At 62.1% G+C, this 20,781-nt stretch overlaps 4 protein-coding genes across 5 annotated transcripts; 3 read left to right on the top strand and 1 right to left on the bottom strand.

The window, feature by feature from the left end:
• Positions 1-404: 404 nt before the first annotated feature.
• LOC118684403 (uncharacterized) lies at positions 405-2,356 on the top strand. 2 transcript variants are annotated; one of them, XM_054517379.1, is made up of 2 exons: positions 405-559; positions 1,222-2,356. In XM_054517379.1, exons 1-2 carry the CDS (start codon positions 458-460, stop codon positions 1,789-1,791), a joined length of 672 nt encoding a protein of 223 aa, XP_054373354.1. In that variant the 5' UTR covers positions 405-457; the 3' UTR covers positions 1,792-2,356. The 2 variants fall into 2 exon arrangements, with proteins under 2 accessions (XP_054373354.1, XP_036235129.1); XM_036379236.1 differs by having other exon boundaries at positions 1,234-2,356.
• A 367-nt stretch (positions 2,357-2,723) lies between these two features.
• LOC118684400 (zinc finger protein 467-like) lies at positions 2,724-5,772 on the top strand. The gene is made up of 4 exons (XM_054515905.1): positions 2,724-3,088; positions 3,191-3,315; positions 3,749-4,542; positions 5,326-5,772. Exons 3-4 carry the CDS (start codon positions 3,772-3,774, stop codon positions 5,770-5,772), a joined length of 1,218 nt encoding a protein of 405 aa, XP_054371880.1. The 5' UTR covers positions 2,724-3,088; positions 3,191-3,315; positions 3,749-3,771.
• A 1,816-nt stretch (positions 5,773-7,588) lies between these two features.
• On the top strand, positions 7,589-11,815 carry LOC118695248 (zinc finger protein 263-like). Its single transcript, XM_054517363.1, has 5 exons — positions 7,589-7,630; positions 7,721-8,059; positions 8,964-9,087; positions 9,471-9,584; positions 10,261-11,815. Exons 1-5 carry the CDS (start codon positions 7,607-7,609, stop codon positions 11,286-11,288), a joined length of 1,629 nt encoding a protein of 542 aa, XP_054373338.1. The 5' UTR covers positions 7,589-7,606; the 3' UTR covers positions 11,289-11,815.
• A 379-nt stretch (positions 11,816-12,194) lies between these two features.
• LOC118684389 (zinc finger protein 777-like) lies at positions 12,195-19,853 on the bottom strand. The gene is made up of 7 exons (XM_036379213.2): positions 19,793-19,853; positions 18,877-19,146; positions 18,643-18,769; positions 18,035-18,220; positions 16,259-17,239; positions 15,545-15,652; positions 12,195-14,876 (listed from the first exon to the last, which is right to left on the bottom strand). Exons 1-7 carry the CDS (start codon positions 19,814-19,816, stop codon positions 13,861-13,863), a joined length of 2,712 nt encoding a protein of 903 aa, XP_036235106.1. The 5' UTR covers positions 19,817-19,853; the 3' UTR covers positions 12,195-13,860.
• Positions 19,854-20,781: the final 928 nt, after the last annotated feature.

Below are 20,781 nucleotides of genomic sequence, written 5' to 3' on the forward strand. Positions count from 1 at the left end.
AGCCCTCAGCGACCCCTTCACCCAGGCCAGTGATGAAGCAGGCAAACAACACCGAGCCCAGCAGGGCCCCTGTCCTGCAGCCACACCCCGGTCATCGACCCCGACCCTCCGGGAGCTGCCACTCAGCCACTTCCCCACCCATCCCACTGCCCATCTATGCATCCATCCAACCCACCCCTCCGGGCGCTCGGTGCCGCCCTCCCAACCCATCCCTCCATCTATCCAACCCACCCACCCCTCCGGGCGCTCGGTGCCGCCCTCCCAACCCATCCCTCCATCTATCCAACCCATCCCTCCATCCATCCAACCCACCCACCCCTCCTGGGACTCGGCGCCGCCCTCCCAACCCATCCCACCGCCCCATCTATCCAATCAACCCACCCCTCCTGGCTCTCGGTGCCGCCCCTCCGGCGGTGTGTGCCGTGCGGTTCCGCCCCGGCCGCGGCGGCGCGGGGTCATGGCGGAGCTCCAGGCGCGCCTCGAGGCCCTGGAGCGGCGGATGGAGCGGGCGGAGGCGGCGCTGCGGGAGCTGCCCCTCGCCGCCCTGCAGCTCCACGGGGTGAGAGCCGCGATGGGCGAACCGGGGGAGTCCCGGAGGGGGCGAGGAGGGGTCGCTTGTGGGGCTGAGGGTGAGGCTGAGGGCGCTTAGGGGAGTGATGGGGGGCGAGGAGGGCTGGGAGTGGGATGGGGGAGTCACTTATGGGGTCGTTGTGGGGCTGGAGGTTGGGAGTGAGACTGGGAGGGGCACTGAGGGGCTGGTGGGAGGTTGAAGGGGAGGCTGGGGGTCGCTTATGGGGCTGTTGGAAGGAGGCTTTGGGGCTGGGAGGGAGCCTGGGGATCGCCCATGGGGCTCTGGAGGGCTGGGAGCGGTTTGGGGGGCTCCTGAGGGGGCTGCGGTGGGTTTCAGGAGACGGGATGGGAATCCAGTGGATTCCCGGCTGGCCGGGAGCAGCTCGAGTGGCTCCTCAGGGGGCAGCAGTGGGCTTCAGGAAACTGGGGATGAATCCGTTTGACTCCTGGGGATCTGGGAGCTCTTTGAGGGAGCTGCGGTGGGTTCCAGGAGATGGGGATGAATCCAGTGGGCTGCTGGGAGCAGGCTGGTTTAGGAGACTGGGAATAAGCACGAGGGTCTCCGTATGGGGATTTTGGAGCTATTGAAGGGCTGGGGGGGTCTGAGGGTCTGGGAGTTGCTCGGGGTAGCTGCCCTGTCCCCCATCCCAGCCGGTGCTGCAGGTCCCGGTGCAGTTCGAGGATGTGGCAGTGCGGTTCAGCCGGCAGGAGTGGGCAAGCCTGGACGAGGGACAGAAGGAAATGTACCGGAGCGTCATGGAAGGCAACTACGAGATGCTGGTGTCCCTGTGTAGGCTGCGTTTGCGCCGGTTTGGCAGCCCCAGGGAGCTCTCTTGGGGTCATTTCTCTGCCTCTTTGCCTTTTGCTGCAATCTCCAGCTCTCAAATAATCCTCCCTTTCCCCTGTCCCCTCCGGCAGCGTTTGGAGCGTGGCAGGGAGTCGCAGGACAGGGTAGTAAGTGCTTGGTGTCTTTTCCTCGTGGAGAACAGGTACATTGTTGGTGTTATCATCTCCCTGGGTTGTCACCTCCAAAATTCTCTGCCTGGGACGGCCCTTTCCATGAGAATTTTCCCTACAATCCAACCTGAGCCTCCTCTTGAAGCTGTTTCCTCTTGTCCTGTTCCCTGGGAGCAGGTCCTGATTCCCTCCTGGCTGCACCCTCCTGTCATGGAGCTGTGCAGAGCCAGAAGGTCCCCCCGAGCCTCCTTTTCTCCAGGCTGAGCTCCCCAGCTCCTGGTGCTCTGTTCCCCAGGTCTGTTCTCTTCCCTGGACACGCTCCAGCCCCTCAATGTCTTCCTTGGCATGAGGGGCCCAGAACTGCCCCCAGGATTCAAGGTGGTTCCTCAGCACTGCCCCTCATGCAGTCAGGAGCCTCACAATTCCCTTTCCACCACTCAGGGTATTTTCCTATGTGCAAGGTGAATTTCTGGGAGAACAGGGAATTCTGTAGCAGTGCAGATCAAGGATGGGTTTTCTCGCAGTTGTTCCCTGGGGACTGTCAGAGGCTGTTTTCCATATTCCCTGTCAGCTCTGCCTGCTGTTTCCTGTCTGTATGCATAACTCCCGTCGTGGCTGCGGTTGGAGATGAAGTTTCCTGGGTTGGGATTGGCTCTGTTGCCCAGCTGTGGGTGCAGAGTCCCTGTCCCATCACGTTCCTGATGTCTGTCCTGCTCTTGCCCAGACTGTGCCCTGTCCAAGCCTGAGCTGTTACTGCAGCTGGAAAGTGAAGAGCTGAGCACGCCACTGGAATCGGAGCCAGAGGCAGCAGAGGTGTCCCCAGAGCTGGCTGTAGGTGGGTGACACTGTGTTCCTTCTGTGCCATGAGCTTCTGGCTGCTCACTGGGACTGCGAATCCCAGAATCCCAGAATTTTGTGTTTGGGTTGAGAGGAATCTTAAAGCTCATCTCTTTCCAAGCTCCTGCCATGGGCAGGGACACCTTGCACTAGTGCAGGTTGCTCCAAGCCTTTTCCAGCCTGGGACACTCCCAGGGATTGGGAGGTGTCCACTGTGAGGGAACTCTTGCAGGGACATGTGGATAGCCTGGAAGCCCCTGCCCCAGCAGCTGCTGGCTGTGAGGGATCCTGACACCCTGTGGAATGGGATTTTTCACTGGATGCTGGTGAATCCAAATGTCCTTGTCCTCCACAGAGCCAGCCCAACAGAGCTGCACCAGCCATGATGCACTGCTGGAGACAGAGACAATGGAGAGGGGCTGCAGGGAGCCAGAGGAAAGTGGGAATGTGGCAGAGAAAAGCGAGAACCTGGTGGAGGAAAGCTGGAGCCTAGTGGAGATAAGTGGGAACCTGATAAAGGAAATCTGGGATGTGACAGAGGAAAACAGGAGCCCAGCAGAAGGAAACAGGAGCCCAGAGGAAAACAGGAGCCCAGCAGAAGGAAACAGGAGCCCAGCAGAGGAAAACAGGAGCCCTGCAAAGGAAAGTGGGAACCAAGCAGAGGAGAGTGGGAACCTGATGGAGGAAAACAGGAGCCCAGCGGTCCCAGAGAACTGCAGCACACGTGAGTGCCTGGCAAATCCTGCTGCTGCTGCTGCTGTGAGGGGTCCTGGCCCCCTGCCTGGCTGTTCCTTACCCACCTTTATCACTGCTCTTGCCCTCACAGCACCCGTCCCTCTGGAAGCCACCGCTGTCCTGGTGGATCTCAGCCAGCTGCCCCATCCCCTTCCCGCCCGCTCTCCGTGCACTGTCAGGAAGCTGTGGGTCAGAACTGTTCTCCCCCTGCAGCAGGTACTGGGGCAGAACCCTTAGCCCTCCTTGGTGGAGCCAGCAGCTTGGGGGTGTCTATTGGGCCTCTCTCCAGGCTTGGGGCTTCCAGGAAAGGGAAGCAAATCCTGTTACCAGCCCTGAAACTGTTTGGGATATGGCATGGCATTGGGGCACCTGCCCAGACAAGCCCCGGGGTGGTTGTCAGAGTCCCCTGTCTCCCTGGGTGATGTTTTCCACCTCAAACTGTTCCTGGGGTGTCTCCTGGGATCAGCTGTGGCTGTTCCTGGCTTTTACACAGTCCAGAGACTGAGCTGGAAGAGGAGAGTGGGACTGGGATTTGTGCTAGCTGGGAACAGGGCAGGAAGTGAGGGAGGGAGGGTGGGAGCAAAGCCCTTTGCTGTTCATGCCTTAAAATCATGTGGAAAGTGATGTTTGGATTCCAAAAAATTCCCAGGAGATGCTGAAGTGGGGATCCCAATGGAGGTGCCACAGGAGGAGGTTGCTGCAGAGAAGCCGTCAATGCCCGAAACACCCTCTAAGGGTCTGGAAGAGGACAAGGGTCAGGAAGAGGAGGCTGTGAAAGATTCGGGGAATACTGGTCAAGATCTGGTGGCCAACATTCCTGAAGAACCAGGAAAGGAGATGACCCCAGATGTCCACAAAACGACAGAACAGGCAGATCCCAGCCCAGGGGAACCGGAGAAGGACTCCTGCGTGGGCCGGCCCATGGCCTGGCAGCGAAATTCCGCCCGGGAATTTTATTCCTGCCCCATCTGCAGGAAAACCTTCCTGCTGAAGATCAACCTCCTGATCCACCAGCGTGGCCACACCAACTGGGTGCCCTATGTCTGCGTCCACTGCGACCGCAAGTTCATGTCCAAGAAGAAAATCAGGCGGCACCTCCGCGCCTGGGCAGCCAACGGGACGTGCCAGCCCTCGGAGCTGGAGGTGTGTCCCAGCCAGGTGCCATTCCCAGCACCCCATCCCCAAACCTGGGCAGCTAATGGGACGTACGAGGCCTCAAAGCCAGAGGAGTGTCCCAGTAGGACACCGTGCCCAACATCCCAGCCCCAAGCGTGGGCACCCAATGGTGCCTGCCAGCCCCTGGATGCAAATCCATGTCCCAGCCAAGGGACACCATGCCCAACATCCCAGGCCCAAGCTTGGGCACCCAATGGCACCTGCCAGCCCCTGGATGCAAATCATGTCCTAGCCAAGGGACACCGTGCCCAACATCCCAGCCCAAGCGTGGGCACCCAATGGCACCTGCCAACCCTTGGATGCAAATCCATGTCCTAGCCAAGGGGCACCGTGCCCAACATCCCAGGCCCCAAGGCTGGGCACCCAGTGGCACCTGCCAGCCCTTGGATGCAAATCCATGTCCCAGCCAAGGGACACCATGCCCAACATCCCAGGCCCAAGCTGGGCACCCAATGGCACCTGCCAGCCCTTGGATGCAAAGCATGTCCCAGCCAAGGGGCACCGTGCCCAACATCCCAGGCCCAAGGCTGGGCACCCAATGGCACCTGCCAGCCCTTGGATGCAAAGGCATGTCCCAGCCAAGGGACACCATGCCCAACATCCCAGCCCCAAGGCTGGGCACCCAATGGCACCTGCCAAACCTTGGATGCAAATCCATGTCCCAGCCAAGGGACACCATGCCCAACATCCCAGGCCCAAGGCTGGGCACCCAATGGCACCTGCCAGCCCTTGGATGCAAATCCATGTCCTAGCCAAGGGGCACCGTGCCCAACATCCCAGCCCCAAGCTTGGGCACCCAATGGCACCTGCCAGCCCTTGGATGCAAAGGCATGTCCCAGCCAAGGGACACCATGCCCAACATCCCAGGCCCAAGGCTGGGCACCCAATGGCACCTGCCAGCCCTTGGATGCAAAGGCATGTCCCAGCCAGGGGCCATGCCCGGCATCCCAGTGCCCAACATCCCAGCCCCAAACCTGGGCACCCAATGGGACCTGCCAGGCCTCGAAGCCGGAGGAGTGTCCCAGCCAGACCCTGTGCCCGTCCTCCCAGCCACAAGCCCCAAGCAGGGACTGTGGCACGGTGTGGCAGGAGCCCGGCCCTGCCAGGTGCTCGCTGCCACCTGGAAAAGTGATGTACACATGCACCGAGTGCCGGGAAACCTTCTCCAACCAGGTCTTCCTGACGGTGCACCAGCGCCGGCACTCCGGCCACCACCTCATCCTGTGTCCCTGCTGCAACCGCAGCTTCACCTGGGTCTCGGACTTTGTCCGGCAGCACTGGATGCACATGGGCGTCCGGCCCCACCAGTGTGGCATCTGCCAGAAGACCTTCAAGAGGTTCTCCCACCTCAAGGCGCACCAGAGGATCCACAGGCGGCAAGAGCGGCCGTTCACCTGCGCCAACCCGGGGCCCGTCGTGGCGGCACCCGCGGCAGGAGACGGGGTGGGAAGCCAGGCTGTGAGCCCCCAGGGATGGGGCGCTGCTGTGGGACCTTGAGGTGTCCTCCCGGATTGGGAGGCCACTGTTGGATCTCAGGGTGTACAGCCAGGGGTGGGAAGCTGCTGCTGAAATTTGAGGTGACCTCCCATGATGCTGCTGATGGACTTTGAGGTGATGTCCCGGACACAGGGTGTTGCTGATGGACTTTAAGTTGGCTTCCCTAGGATAGGAGGCTGCTGTCTGATCTTGAGGTGAAGAATGGGATGCTGCTGCTGGTGGGCATTAAGGTGTCCTCTCAGGAATGGGATACGTGATGAATTTTGAGGAATTCCCAGGAATAAGATGCTGCTGTTGAACCTTGAGGTGACCTCCCAAGAACAGGATGGTGCTACTGGACCTTGAAGTGACCCCCAGGGATGCAATGCTGCTGCTGGATTTTGAAGTGACCTCCTGGGGACTGGAGGCCACTGTCAGACCTTCTCCCCTCTATCCCTCTCCAGATGAAGGCTGGAACATGGACAATATTTTCTGGCTCCCCTGCCCTGGTGTGGGACAGGAGATACCTGCCCAGCCCATCTGAGGGGGCTACTTGTTCCCAAGACCTGGTGGGGCAGGTGGGATGCTGGGAGTGGGTCCCTTTTCTGGAGAGTGCCAATAGATGCTGTAGAAACCAGGATGCTGCACGTGGATTCCTTGAGGGGGCTCTGGGAGGGTCCTGCCAGGTCTGGCTGGGTGGGTGGCACCAGGAATGGGACCTGTGGGATGGAGTGATGGGAGAGTGAGAATGGAACACTGGGTGGGGGGTGTCAGCTGCTGCTGGGGGGCTGCAGTCCCAGTGTGAGATGGGGTGGGATGGGATTGGGGGTCTGGATGGGCCTCTGGGAATGGCACTGGGGGTTGCTGGGCACTGGGGATTTGAGGGCTGGAGCTGTGGTCCTCATGCACAGGTGGGGATGGATGGGATGAGAATGGAATAGGGGTAGGGTGGGATGGGGGTGAGAGGGGATATGGATGGATGGATGGATGGATGGATGGATGGATGGATGGATGGATGGATGGATGGATGGATGGATGGATGGATGGATGGAATGGGGGTGGATGGGGATGTGGATGCGATAGAAACCAGGATGGGGATGGAGATAGGATGGGATGGGACTGATAGAGTTGGCTCTTTGCTGTGGGACCGGGCAACAGGAGAAGAGGAACAGGCAGGAAACTGATGCCCAGGAAGTTCCACCTGGACAGGAGGAACTTCCACCCTGTGCAGCAACTGAGCCCTGGAACAGATTCTCCAGAGAGGGTGTGGAGCCTCCCTCAATGGAATATCACCAGATATTCCAGAATGGTCTGGAGACAATCCTGTGCCATGTGCTCTGGGATAACCCTGACCGAGCAGGGAGGTGAGACCAGATGAGCCACTGTGGTCCCTTCCAGCCTGACTCATCCTGGGATGGGATGGGATAGGAGGGATGGGGATAGTGTGGGGTCGGGCTGTCGATGGGATGGGATGGGATGGGATGGGATGGGATGGGATGGGAGGGATGGGGATAGTGTGGGGTCGGGCTGTCGATGGGATGGGATGGGATGGGATGGGATAGGATGGGATGGGATGGGATGGGATGGGATGGGATGGGATGGGATGGGGTGGGGTGGGATAGGATGGGATGGGATGGGATGGGATGGGATGGGATGGGATGGGATGGGATGGGATGGGATGGGATGGGATGGGATGGGGTGGGATGGGGTGGGATAGGATGGGGCTGTGGATGGGCTGGGGCTGTAACGGGGCCGGGCCGGGCCGGGGTCTCTCGGTGCGGCGGCCGCGGGCGGGGCGGCGCGGGCGGCGCGGGGCCGGCAGGGGGCGCTGCGGCGGCGGCGGCGAGGGGCGGCCATGGCCCAGTGGGGCCGCGCGCAGGTACCGGCGGGACCCCCCGGCACCGGCACCCCCGCACCCCCGGCGGGACCCCGGGCCCGGCCGCCCCTCACCGCCCTCTTCCCCCCGCAGCAGGAGCCCGAGTGGGCGCCCGAGGCCTGGCAGGGCGCGGGCCCCGATCCCGGCACGGGCCCCGGCGGGGCGGCCCCGGCGGGGCTGTCGCTGCGGGCGGTGGCGGTGGCGGAGCGGCGGCTGGAGCGGAGCGTGGAGGCGGCGGAGCGGCGGCTGGAGCGGCTGGAGCGGCGCGTGGCGGGGCTGGAGCGCACGGTGCGGGCCGGCGGGGCCCGGCTGGCCGCGCTCCTCAGGGACAACTCCCGCCGCCTCCGCCGCATCCAGCGCCAGCTCCGCCGCTGCCGCTGCGGGGGCAACCGCGCCGGCACCGGCACCGGGACCGCCCGGGAGCGGACACAGGTAACCGCCACGGGGTCGGGGCCCAGGGAACCGGGACGGGCCCGCACGGGGGCACGGTGGGCCCGGGGAAGAACGGGGATGCGACCCGGGGAACGGGAACCAGCCACGGGGAATGAGGAAAGGAACGGGCACCGGGGAATGGGGATCGGGCTGAGCCCACGGGGACGGGGACAAGCTCTGAGGAATGGGGACGGGGACAATGCCAGCGGTGGCAGGGACAAGTTCTGGGTAACGGGATGGGGATGAGCCCGTGGTAATGAGGATGAGTCCCAGGGAACAGGGATTTGCCCTCGGTGACAGGGATGGGGTGTAGGTAATGGGGACAAGCCTCAGCTGAGGTGGACAAGCCCCACATAACGGGGACATGCCAGCGGTGACAAACGGGGACAAGCGCCAGCTAATGGTAATGTGCCAAAGATGGACAGGGATGTGTCCCAGCTCTCAGGGATGTGCTCAGCGTGATAGGGACAGGCCACAGGTGACAGAGATGTGCCCAAAGCAGTGGGAAAGTGCCCCAGGTGACCATGTGGCCATGGGAAGTGCTGCTGGCTCTCAGGAGCTGCTCAGAGCCAGATGGACACGGCTTGTCTGGTGCTTGTCCCTGTCCCCAGGGAAGAGGGGGACCAGAATACCTGCCCCAAGTGTTTCAGTCATATTTCAGGGCCCTACTGGGGTGATGTAGGATGATGCCACTGTCCTGCTCCCACCTGAGGGGTCACTGCTCACCTGGCTGCCAGGATGGATCCTGGGAATCTGCCCCCCGTCTGGGGAGGAACAGCTGAGCCTTGCTGGGATGTCTGGGGATGTCCCCCCAGACATGGCTCTGTCCACAGGAGCTCCAGACCTCCAGGGGCTCGGGAGGGGCTCAGTGGGGACCCCCAGGTGGAGCCTCCTGTACTTCCAGGTGCCAGCGGCGGGCGAGGGTGAGGAGGCCGCTCTGCCGGAGCAGGAGCTGGGGAGCAGCGTGGGCAGCCAGGAGCTCCGTGGGATCGCCAGGAAGGGGAACTACGAGGCCATGGTCCCTCTCGGTGAGGATCACTCAGATCATGTCAGAAACATCATCATCCCTGGGCTGATGTAGCTTCCAAACCTTCCCCACGTGGAACATGGGGGGATTCCAGGTGCCATGTCCTGCAGCCGGTGTTCCTGCACTGTTTTTTCCTGGGATATGGGCTGTACATGGATCACCCTGCAGGGGTTTGCTGCAGAGAGTCCTATGTTTTAGTACTCATTAATTTTGGGCTGAATTTTTAGAGCTTGAGTGTCGTCAGACACTTCCTGAGATAAGCAAAAATCCCGTGCCTGGTTCGGCTGCCGGTGGCCTGTGTGATCAGATGTCCTGGAATTCCAGGACCCGGCTTTGGGTGGTCCCCACTGTCAGCAGTTCATCCCATTGCTCCCTCCTTCCCAGGGCCTGAGGATGCTGGTTCCAAACCTGCACTGCTGCCACCAGCCGAGGACAGGGAGGATCCAGGGAGCCCCAGGCTGCTGGAGAAGGGAGCGGTGCCAGGACAGCTTGGTGACAGTGAGTGACAGTGAAGGGGACTGAGGGTGGGCACTGACAACCTGCCCAGACTGGGCAGTGTTCTTAAGGATGGAAAATGGGAAAACCTGGGGCAAGGCTCAGTGAGGGTGGCTCTGGAGCCTGGTACCTGTGGGTGGATGTTCCCTCCTGCTTTGGGGAGGCTTTGCTTTGATCCTTTTCCCTGGATTCACACACTTAAACTCTGCCACTCCTGATGGGCTTCTCTCCAGGATGGAGGACTCTGCACCTCAGCTTTGCCTTCACATTCCCTCTGGTTTGGTTTTTTTGCGAGGATTGTATTGTCAGTCCATAGTTCATTGAGTCCAGCATGCCCAGGGCACTGGCGGAGTCTCCATTCCTGGAAGGATTTAAAAGCTGTGTGGATGTGGCAGTTGGGGACACAGGACAGTGGTGGCCTTGGCAGTGCTTGGTTGATGATTGGACTTGATGATCTTGAAGGGCTTTGCAAACCTCACTAATTCCGTGATTCCATAGTGTCCCTGAGGTCCCACAAGCTGCCTGGACAGCCCCCCTTCACCTCATCTCCTCCTGGGAATCCCTTCCTGCTCCCTTTCTTTCTTTGCCAGTTCCTCTCACCTCTGCTCCCGCCCCCACTCTGGAGCTGCAGGCACGGGAGGCCTTCCCTTCCCGGGAATGAGCTGCGGTGTCTCCACAGGTGAGATGATCGTGATCAAGACGGAAGAGCAGCAGCCGCAGGAGGACGGAGCCGAGCTCCTGGCACTGCCGATGGTGCCTGCGGTCAGGCTGGACGAGGAGGTTCCCCTCAGCCAGGAGCAGCCGGTGTCCTGGGAGAGCCACGGCGTGGCCGGGCCCAAGGCGGCCGGGGAGGGCCTGGGGGAATTCTGCCTGGGGGAATTCAAGCCGGTGGTGGTGCCGGTGGAGGCCCACCCTGCCCCGGGGCTGCCCTTCCCCGCGGAGCACGCCCTGGGCGCGGGCACGGAGCAGCCGTTCGCGCTCGCCCAGGGAATGCCGCTGGGAGAAGACCCCGCGGCCGAGGTGGCGTCGCCGCAGCCCGGCTGGGAGCAGCAGAGTGCCCAGGACGACCCCCGGGCGCTGCCGCCGGGCTGGAAGAGCGTCCGGCTGACGCGGAACCTCCTGGCTCGGCAGCAGAGCCGGGAGAGGAAGAGCAACGGCTCCTTCATCTGCACGTCCTGCGGGAAGAGCCTGGCGCACCACGCCGCGCTGCTGCGGCACCAGCGCCTGCACACGGGCGAGCGGCCCTTCCAGTGCCCGGCCTGCGGCAAGAGCTTCAACGAGAAGTCCAACCTCAACAAGCACTACCGGATCCACACCGGCGAGCGGCCGTACCGCTGCCCCGCCTGCGGCAAGGGCTTCGTGCAGAAGCACCACCTGCAGAAGCACCAGCGCATCCACGGCCCGCAGCTCCGCAGCGCTTGGCCGGGCCGGCCGGCGCGGGGCGGCGGCGCCGCCGGGGAGCGGCTCTACCGCTGCATCGAGTGCGCCGAGAGCTTCCCCCAGAAAGCGTCGCTGGAGGAGCACCAGCGGCGGCACACCCAGCAGCGCCCCTTCCAGTGCCACGGCTGCACCAAGAGCTTCCGGCACCGGCAGTCGCTGAACCACCACCAGAAGGTGCACGCCGTGGCCGCCTCTCCGGCCGGCAGCTTGCCGGGACACGAGCCGGAGCTGGAGCCCTGCGAGGCTCTGAGCCAGGACAATCGGTAGCCAGAGGGATGGAGAAGGGAAGGGACAGCGGTTCTTCAGCGTGGGGACACGCCGGGCAGCTGGGACTTGTGGCAGCACCGGGAGTTTGTGCACGGTGCTGTGGGACTCGCGTGGGCAGCACGTGGGTCTCGGGAAGAGGAGAAGAGGCAGGAGGAGGAGGAGGAGGGAGCCTGCTGTGCTGATGCTGTGGGACTCGTGGCAGCACCTGGGTCTCCGAAGGAGGGAGCCTGCTGTGCTGTTCGGCAGGGAAGGGCCCAGGGTGGGATGGGACTGGCCCCGGGGCAGCAGAGGAGGGTCAGTGACTGGAGCTGACCCGGCGGTGCCGCTGCCCCGTGGATTCAGCAGAGGAGCGGCTCTGTCGGATCCCGTGGTGGAACTCGGGTTGTTTGAACTCCACCACTGTGCAGGGAGGGGGGCTGGGAGTGGTCAGCGGCCTGGGGGCAGCTGATAGCCCCGGGAAGGCTCTGGGGGCTGGGCGGCCGGACCAGCCCGGGAAGAGAATCAGATAAAAGACTGAGCTGACTGTTCTCCTGTTGTGCTCCGGGACAGCTGGGGGGTGACATCCCTGGCCCAATAGGGATGGGGCCATCAGGGGAGGAATGCAGAGCTACCTGCTGGTAATGTGGAACAGTCATACAGGAATCCCCCACTGGATTCTCAGTAGGATCTGTGGGCACTGTGGCACTCCCTGGGAATGCTGAGGAACATGTCCTGCCCATGGTGGCCAGGGCCACTCCAGCCCCTGCCCTTCCCTGCTTCCTTCCTGGCATTCCACAACTCTCCCAGTGGCCTGGGGGCTCTGGAGCTGCTGGCAGTGACTCCCAAAACCCTCCTGCTGAGAGCTGTCCTGGCTGATCCCAGTTCTGTGCCCACAGGCACCAGCACAGCCCCCAAAGCAGCCAGACATAGAGACAAATAACTTTATTGATTCCACAGCCTGAGAAAGGGATCGGGAATGTCGCAGGAAACTGCTCCCAGTCACAGAAGATTTAGAAATGCCAGGCTGGGCTGCTGGCCCTTCTGCTGGCCTTCAGCACTGACACACCAGCTCAGCCATGCCCCTGGGATCAACTGGGGAGCACTGGGATCTCGACTGGGCAGGGATAACAGGGATAACCAGCCACTGGCTCACTACCAGATCCATGGTCATGTGTCTGCCACTGGCACCCCTCCCAGCTCCTGCTGCAGGCTGGGAATGCTCCACACTGCAATCCCAGGGGCAGGAAGTGTGAGACCAGCCCAGAGGAGCAGTGGGATGTCGTGTGTATTCTATGGAGCAGCTCAGACGCTGCTGTCTGTCCCATGGAGCAGGAGGTGGCTGAGGATCACACCTGGATGTGGCACAGGTGTTCCCTCAGCTCCCAAAGCTTCCCACAGCAGCACCATCACACCCTGGGAGTGACTCGGAATGAAAGATGGGAAAAGCCTTCCAGCGCTCACTGCTCAGAGAGGGACAGAGATCTCAGGATGTCAAATAATTACATTAAACAGCTCAAAAAAACCCAAACAAACAACAACCTGAAAAACGAAATGCAGGAGTCCCAACAGCTGCTCCACTGTGTCTGTGTGGCGCTGGCTCCGGGCGGGAGGCGCTCCCTGTGCACACCCAGCACGTGGGGCTCTGGCCATGGACACTGCTCTGGTGGCTCCAGGGGACACTGGGGCAGTGCCAGGCCTGGCTTCCACTGGCTGCCTCTGGCAGGTCCCCTCTCCCTGACTGAGGTAGCTGCAGAACTGTTTTCCCATAGGATTCATTAAGGTGGGATTTTGGGCAAAAGGGGACGAGCTGTGGTTGGGAGAGTGGGAATTTCCTCCAGAGCTGAGGGGCTGCTCAGTGCAGGCAGATCCACAGGGATTAGGGTGCTGCTGCAGCATGGGGCTGGCTGCTGGGCTGTCAAGTATTCCTAAAATCACTCTGCACCCGTGCAGGATGGTCCTGAGGGTGCCTGTGGCCTTCCTCATGGACCTGCTGGCATCCCTGGAATATGCCAGCACAGAATATTGGGGTTTGGTTTGTCCTATGGATCTTCCAGTGCAAAGCTCCAGTGTTCCCAACCTGCTGGAGGGGCTGTTGGCTGATCTCCTCCCCAGGGTGGCCAGGATGTGGTGGGGTCTCAGAGATGTCACTCTCCATCTGGTATCTCAGTCAGGACACTTGTTCCATGGAGCATGTTCCATGAGAATGCTGCCAGCTCCATTCCATTCTCCCTGCCCTCTCCAGTCGTGTTTCCCAATGCAAGGGGTCAGCTCCAACATCAGAATGCGAAAGTTCTGCTCCTGTTTGACCAGGATTCACCTTCTTATCTCCCAGGAATGTCAGCTTGGGAAAATTCCAAGTAACAGCCAACAGGATCAAGTCAGTGGAATGGTGAAGCATTATGGATCACTGGAGGCTTCTGCAATTTGCTCTCTGTTGTGGTCTCCAAGCTTCCCATTCTTTCTACAACCCAGGAAGCTCCTAAAACACAGCAGATTCCCATTTTTGGTATCCCACCAGGTGCAAACCCAACAAACTCGCAGTTTCCTTCCAGGGACACTCACAGCTCAGATCTGTCCCAGGGTCTGTCATCTGTCATTTCTCTGTCATCTCTGAAGCCACTGCCCTGGATCCCAGCTGGACCACGGGCTGCACGGCTTTCCTGATGCAGTCAGGGAGCGGGGAGCCTTTGCCTGGGAGCCCCAGTGGCGTTGTCCCCAAGAGCAGCACATTGGGCAGGCTCGCTTTTGCAGCCTCAGGGCTCCCATTCTCTTGGGAAGGGCTCCTCTGAGCCTCGGGAGCTTGGTGCTGCAGGGATGCCGGGATAGCAGCAGGGGGCTGGGCCTTGGCCTCCTGCTGGAGCGTGGCCAGAGCCCTCTCGTGGATCTTCTTGTGGCGCAGCAGGTGATTGCTGCGGGTGAAGCACTTGTTGCAGGAGCTGCAGCAGTAGGGCCGGTCCCGCGCGTGGGTCTTCAGGTGCCGCCGCATGGACGTGGAGCAGGACAGGAACTTCTTGCAGAGGGGGCACTTCTGCCTGGGGTTGGGCGGCTGCACGATCCCGGAGCCCGGCAGGCCCTCTCTGTCGGGCTCCTCCTTGGGCTGGCCCAGCCAGGCCCCCGCGGCGTGGCCGGTGCCGCACAGGTCCCTGCGTGGGCGGATGCGCAGCTCGGGGTGCACGTTGCCCCAGACCTTGGCGCCGAAGGCTCTGTCCTTGACGTGGATGCCGCGGTGAAGGTCCAGGTGCCGCTTGGTGCTGAAGCCGATCTCGCAGACGGGGCACTCGTAGGGCCCCTCCTTGGCGTGGCTGCGCTGGTGGATGATGAGGTTGATCTTGAGGCGGAAGCGCTTCCCGCACTCCGTGCAGGGGTGGGACCATTCCCGCACGTACCCGCGCCGGCAGTTGCCCATCAGGAGGTTGCTGGCCTCGCACCGGTTCGGCTTCTTCTTCATCTTGGCTTTCACCAGCTCGTTTTTGGGACACTTCTGGATCTCTGAGCCGGGAGAGGGCGTGGATTCCTCTGCCAGCAGCTCAGGCTCCTCTTCCTTCACCTTGATGTCCTCGGGAGAAGCCCCTTCGTACGGTGTTTCATCTTCCATGGATAAGGCTTCCTCTGGAACACGGAGGCACCGTGTTGGTGTCAGCACCGGTGTGACACAGGAGCAGGGCCCTCCCTGTGCTGGCACCACTGGGGCACCTCCAGTTCCAGGGGCAGCTCTGGGCTTCTCATGACAAGAAAGACATTGAGGGGCTGGAGCGTGTCCAGGGAAGGGAACAGAGCTGGGGAAGAGTTTGGAGCCCCAGGAGCAGCCAAGGGAGCTGGGAAGGAGCTCAGCCTGGAGAAGAGGAGGCTCAGGGGGGACCTTGTGGCTCTGCACAACTCCCTGACAGGAGGGGACAGCCAGGGAGGTCTCTGCTGCCAGGGTATAGGGACAGGGCAAGGAGAAATGGCCTCTAGCTCCCCTCCCTCTATGCCAGGGAAGGTTCAGGTTGGATATTGGGAAAATTCCTTCCCCAAAAGGGTTGTCCAGCCGTGGCACAGTGGCCCAGGGCAGGGATGAGTGCCCATCCCTGGAGGGCTCCCAGGCTGAGCCCTCCAAGGGTGCCATTGGGACCAGTGGCACAAGGGACCCACCTCTAAACCCACATGATGATGTTGCAGGAAAAAATAAAAGGAACCCCTGAAGCTTCATTTTCCCTTCCTACTTCAAGCCCATCAGCTCTGGAAGCTGCTTCCCACCCTCCTGCCAGGCCCCATGTTCCCAGCACAGAGTGACTCACCAGTGTCAGGCTCTGCCAGGTCCTCCTCCATCTCCGCGTCCTCTTCTGCCACCGTCCCCTGCTGATGGTCCCCCAGGGACATCACGTTCATCATCAGGATGGGGAGCTCTGTTTGCAGGGAACAGGGATTTGAGAGACCCATGGGGACCTCCCAGGTCCCTACTCCAGCAATATGAACCAGGGATTGCTGGGAGCGTGTGGAAGAGCTGGAGAAAGCTGCGGCTCAAAAGCCAGGATGTGAAACAGCTATCAGGAAAATTCCTTCTGGAAAGGGCTGTGCAGCCCTGGAACAGGCAGTGCTGGAGTCCCCTGTTCCTGCAGGATCTGTGGGTGTGGCACCTGGGGACATGGGGCCTTGGCAGTGCTGGGGGACAGTTGGACCCAGTGATGTCAGAGGGCTTTTCCAGCCCCAGCAATTCTGTGGAAAGGCTGGAAGGTGTCAGGAGGAACTGGAGTGAAGCCACACATGGGCCAAAAGCAGAGGGAGGGCTGGGAGGGAAGGACAACAAGGTGCCACATGCCACCAGCTCACAGAGCAGCCTCACCCCACCACCTCCACAGGCTGCATTCCCGTGTCCAGACCTTCTTCCACTGTCCTGTGACAACATCCCAGGGCTCGCTGGCAATGCCTCTCCAAGCACCAGAGCCATGCACCTCTGCCCTGGAGAGCTGGGGAAGGAGAAGCACATCCTCCCTGGCATGCCTGGAACTCACCTGGGCCAGCTTCCGTGGGCATGGGATCCTCTCCCGAAGCCTCTTCCTGCTGCTCCATCTCTCCTGGTGTCTGTGGGGGCTTCTGATTGTTGGGGACACCTGTCTGGAGGGGGTTCTGACTGTCCCCAGTCTGTGTCTGAGGCAGTGTCTGGCTATCCCCACTGTGTGCCTGTGGAGACTTGGGGCTGTTCCCAGTCTGTCTCAGTGGGGGTTTGGGGCTGTTCCCACTCTGTGTCCTTGGGGACTTTGGGCTATTCCCATTGTGTGTCCTTGGGGACTTTGGGCTGTTCCCACTCCGTGTCCATGGGAACTCTGGGCTGTCCCCAGTCTGTGTCTGTGGGGGGTTCTGGCTGTCCCCAGTCTCTGTCTGTGGGGTTTTCTGGCTGTTCCCACTTCGTGTCCATGAGGATTTTGGGCTGTCCCCAGTCTGTGTCTGTGGGGGGTTCTGGCTGTCCCCAGTCTGTGTCTGTGGGGTTTTCTGGCTGTTCCCACTTTGTGTCCATGAGGATTTTGGGCTGTCCCCAGTCTCTGTCTGTGGGGGGTTCTGGCTGTCCCCAGTCTGTGTCTGTGGGGTTTTCTGGCTGTTCCCACTTCGTGTCCATGAGGATTTTGGGCTGTCCCCAGTCTCTGTCTGTGGGGTGTTCTGGCTGTCCCCATTCTGTGTCTGTGGGGTTTTCTGGCTGTTCCCACTCCGTGTCCATGAGGCTTTTGGGCTTTCCCCACTCTGTATTTGTGGGATTTTCTGGCTGTTCCCACTCCGTGTCCATGGGGATTTTGGGCTGCTCCCAATCTGTGTCTCTGGGGATTCCTGGCTGTCCCCACTCTGTATCTGTGGGGTTTTTTGGCTGTCCCCACTCTGTATCTGTGGGGTTTTCTGGCTGTCCCCACTCTGGGTCCATGAGGGCTTGGGACTCTTTCTGTTGCTGGGCTCTTCATCCCTCTCGATGCAGGTCCAGCTGCTGGGCTTGGACTTGGCACTGTCTGTTCCCAGAGCACAGAACAGGAGCTTTATTAGGATTTAACTGCACCTTTATCCTGCCAGATTCCCAAAGTGAGCCTTGTCCCCTCTCCCAGCCCTGGCAGAGACACAAACACCTCCAACCCCAGTGGCAGAGCTGCCTCCTTGGCCCCAGACAGGATCCACACAGGAGAGAAGCTCTGAGTAACAGAACATGAAGCCCAAAGGAGATGTCCCTCTGTTCCCTTTTCCTCTCCCCAAACTCCCACCTGGGCTCCAGGTGAGTGTTCCCACAGCACAGCACCTGCCCAGCTTCTCCTGAGGAGCCTTTAACCTTCCCAGCTCCTCAATCCTGCAGGAAAGAGCCCTCAACCATGGCTCTTCCCACACCTCTGCTGCTCCCAGCTCTGTCTGGGGCTGTCTGTCCCTTTCCAGCACCTCCCACCTTCCTGCCCAGCCCTCCCACTCTAAATCCACACGCCAGGGCTCCCCACACTCCTCTGTTCCCCCAGGACAAGCAGAGCAGCTCCAGCCTCCTCCTCCCACCTCAGCTCTCAGTTCCTCACTTCCCAGCCCGTTTCCTGTCCCTCCACAGCAGGCAGGAATGTCTCTGGAAGCCCCAGTCCTACAGGAGGCCTTTCCCACTGCTCCAGACCTGCCTGCAAGGCTCTGTTCTCCATGGGATTCATCCCACCAAGCACAGCCATTCCTCTTGGAATGAAGATTCACGGTGCTCTGGGGTGCTTTTAGTCCATGGAGCCCTTCCTTCCTCAGGAAGGGGAGATCCCCAGGAACAGCCACCTCCTCCTGGCACCCACCTGGGGCAGCTCCCATGGGGCTTCCATCTCCTGCAGCCTCCTCTGCCTCGTCCCTCTCTTCTGCTGCCCGGAGGAGCTCCTGACCATCCCCAGTCTGTGTCCATGGGGACTCCTGAACCTCCTTGTAACTGAACTCTTCATCCCTCTCCATCTGGGACAGGATCTCGGGCTTGGACACGGCGTAGTCTGGTCGTGGGGCAGAGGATGGGGGGTTGATTAGGATTGGGCTGTGTCTTTAGTCTGGCACATTCCAACAGTGACCCTTGTCCCCTGTCCCAGTCCTGGCGGAGACACAAACACCTCATCCCTACTCCAAACAGTTCCTTGGCCCCAAGGCAAGACCCACCCCCAAGCACAGAGGCAGCTGAGGCAGAGAGGATCTTAACCAGCAGAACATGAACTAAAATCCCAAATGAGGGAAAAGCTTTGGCTGGAACATTTCCCTCTAGTGGAAGTCAGGGACACCTCCCACTATCCCAGGCTGCTCCAAGCCCCATCCACCCTGGCTTTGGACACTGCCAGGGATGTGGGCAACCTGGGCCAGGGCCTCACCACCTCACAGCCTTCCAAACCCATGATTCCATGAGCTCCAGTCCCCCAGGCCTTACCCAAGGACACCAAGGTCTCATAGTTGCCCCTCATCACGGCCCTGTACAGATCCTTCTGCCAGTGCTCCAGCCTCTCCCACTCCAGCTCGTTGAAATACACCGAGATATCATCGAAGGTGAGCGGCACCTGGAATCACAGGGAACTCCCTGGAACCACGCCTGGCTCTGGACACACAGGAGCTCGGCCCCCAGCCCTTGCACGGTCCCAGGATCCCTGGCAAGCGCCGCTGCTACCTTGGGGATCTCCCCCCCGGAGGCGGGGGGCAGGCGCAGGATCCAGAAGTTCCTGTTCTTGAGGAGGTTCTCCAGGTTGAGCAGGCGCTGCTGCAGCTGCCCGTAGCCCTGCAGGAGGGTGCTGAGGGCGGCCAGGCCGCTGCCCAGCTCCCCGACCAGGTTCTCGCAGGCCAGCAGCCGCCGCTCCGCGCGCTCCGTGCGGCTCCGCAGCTCCTGCAGCTCCGACGGGGCCGTGCCCGGTGCCGCCTTCCGCCGGAGGCTGCCCGACACCTGCGGGGATGCAGGGTCAGGGGCCTGGGTGGGCAGGGAATGGGGACTCGCTCGGGACCCCCCGGTAGCCCCGAGGGACACCCCCAGACCCCAATTCCGCAGGGATCTGCCAGAGCCTGGCCGCCACCCCCGCGTCCCCCTGTCCCCACCTTCCCATGGAGCAAAGGGAGGCCCCCTGAACGGACACCCCAGGGGAGCCCCCAGGAGCAGCACCTTTGGGGGGTTCCCCAGTTCCACCTCTCGCAGGAGCAGCGTCCCTGGGAGATCCCCTCACCCCTGTGAACCGATATCCCTGGGGCAGCCCCGTCCTCCCGAGCTGTCACCCAGGATCCAGAGGGACCCCCCTGGCTCCAGACCCAGCCGCCCTGGGGGCTCCCCCAGCACCCTCTCTCCTGGGAAACCCCTCAACCCCCCAGAACCAGCTCTCCCGGAGACCCCCGGGCTGTCACCCCCCAAGGACCGCCCCGCGCCACCTCTGTCCCCCCATCTCCCGGACCCTGAGGGACCCCCCTGGCCCCCAGTGCCACTTCCCCCGTGGGATCCCCGCACGCCCCTGACCCAGCACCGCTGTGGCCCGCCCCGTCCCGTGTCCCGTCGCGCATCCCGGCCCGTGGCCCGTGGCCCGTGGCCCGGGCGGGTCCCTGACCTGTGCGGGCCCCCGGCGGGACATGGCCGCGGCCGCCACCGCCGCCTCGGGCCCCGCGCCCGCGCCGCCACCGGGCCCACAGAGGGCGCCGTCCGCCAGAGCGGCACCGCGCGGGGAGCGGCGCCCCCTGGCGGCCGGGAGGAGCAAGAGCCGGGCGGGGGCGGGGCCACGACGAGGGGCGGGGCCGGGCAAAGGGGTGGAGTCAGGACTGGGGGCGGGGCCCGGCCCAGGGTCACCGAGGCCGGGGCCACCAAATCCGGGGCTACCAAAGCCGGACCTCTGGGCACTCCCCGGGCCCTGAACTGGGAGCCCTGCTGGACCCCAGGACCAGCCCCACGTCCTCTGGGAGCAGCATTCCCGGGGGATCTCGCTATCCCTGTGGTCCAGCTCTCCTGGGGAATCTCCCCATCCCTGTGATCCAGCATTCTCAGGGATCCGCCATTCCCCTGAACTGGGAGCCCTGTTTAGGACCGGCATCGCTGGGGGGTCCTCCAGCCCCACCTCCCCCGGGACCAGCATTCCTGGGGGATCTCCCCATCCTTGTGATCCCAGCATTCCTGGGGGATCTCGCTATCCCTGTGATCCAGCATTCCCATACCCTTGGACAGACATTCCTGAGGGAGCTCCAGAACCAGCATCCCTGGGGTCCCCCCTCAGTCCTCCTGTGCAGTCTCCCCACGGGTTGGCTCCGACCCCCGGTGTCCCCGGTGTCCCCACAGTGCCACCCAGCCCAGCCCAACACGGGGTGTCTCTGTCGGGGGTCACCCACCCTGCATGTGTCCCCCCAAACGCATCCGCTCCCTCTGGTGTGCCGGCTTTATTTGGGGCCTTGGCAAGGCGGGGGCGGCTGCCCCAGAAGCATTTTGGGCATTTTGGGGGTAGGAAGGGCGGAGGGCTCAGCGCAGTCGGGGAGCTGAGCTCTCTGCTGCCGTGGGGCTGCTCCCGGTGTCCAGCGGCATTCCCAGGCTCCGGCATCGCTCCCGCCGCGC

The sequence above is a fragment of the Molothrus ater genome, chromosome 1, assembly GCF_012460135.2.
Source record: "Molothrus ater isolate BHLD 08-10-18 breed brown headed cowbird chromosome 1, BPBGC_Mater_1.1, whole genome shotgun sequence".
Taxonomy (NCBI): domain Eukaryota; kingdom Metazoa; phylum Chordata; class Aves; order Passeriformes; family Icteridae; genus Molothrus; species Molothrus ater.

What these genes read in the sequence shown, in the direction of transcription:
- LOC118684403 (XM_054517379.1), top strand. Translation starts at nt 458, where the DNA reads ATGGCGGAGCTCCAGGCGCGCCTCGAGGCCCTGGAGCGGCGGATGGAG. An exon ending in CCGCCCTGCAGCTCCACGGG is followed by an intron (nt 560 to 1,221) that starts GTGAGAGCCGCG and finishes CCCCCATCCCAG; the next exon opens with CCGGTGCTGCAGGTCCCGGT.
- LOC118684400 (XM_054515905.1), top strand. Translation starts at nt 3,772, where the DNA reads ATGGAGGTGCCACAGGAGGAGGTTGCTGCAGAGAAGCCGTCAATGCCC. An exon ending in CCCAACATCCCAGCCCAAGC is followed by an intron (nt 4,543 to 5,325) that starts GTGGGCACCCAA and finishes CCGTCCTCCCAG; the next exon opens with CCACAAGCCCCAAGCAGGGA.
- LOC118695248 (XM_054517363.1), top strand. Translation starts at nt 7,607, where the DNA reads ATGGCCCAGTGGGGCCGCGCGCAG. An exon ending in CCGCCCGGGAGCGGACACAG is followed by an intron (nt 8,060 to 8,963) that starts GTAACCGCCACG and finishes CTGTACTTCCAG; the next exon opens with GTGCCAGCGGCGGGCGAGGG. An exon ending in GCCAGGACAGCTTGGTGACA is followed by an intron (nt 9,585 to 10,260) that starts GTGAGTGACAGT and finishes GTGTCTCCACAG; the next exon opens with GTGAGATGATCGTGATCAAG.
- LOC118684389 (XM_036379213.2), bottom strand. Translation starts at nt 19,816, where the DNA reads ATGTCCCGCCGGGGGCCCGCACAG. An exon ending in CCCCATGGGAGCTGCCCCAG is followed by an intron (nt 17,240 to 18,034) that starts GTGGGTGCCAGG and finishes CTCTGGGAACAG; the next exon opens with ACAGTGCCAAGTCCAAGCCC. An exon ending in CCTGGCAGAGCCTGACACTG is followed by an intron (nt 14,877 to 15,544) that starts GTGAGTCACTCT and finishes TCCGTGTTCCAG; the next exon opens with AGGAAGCCTTATCCATGGAA.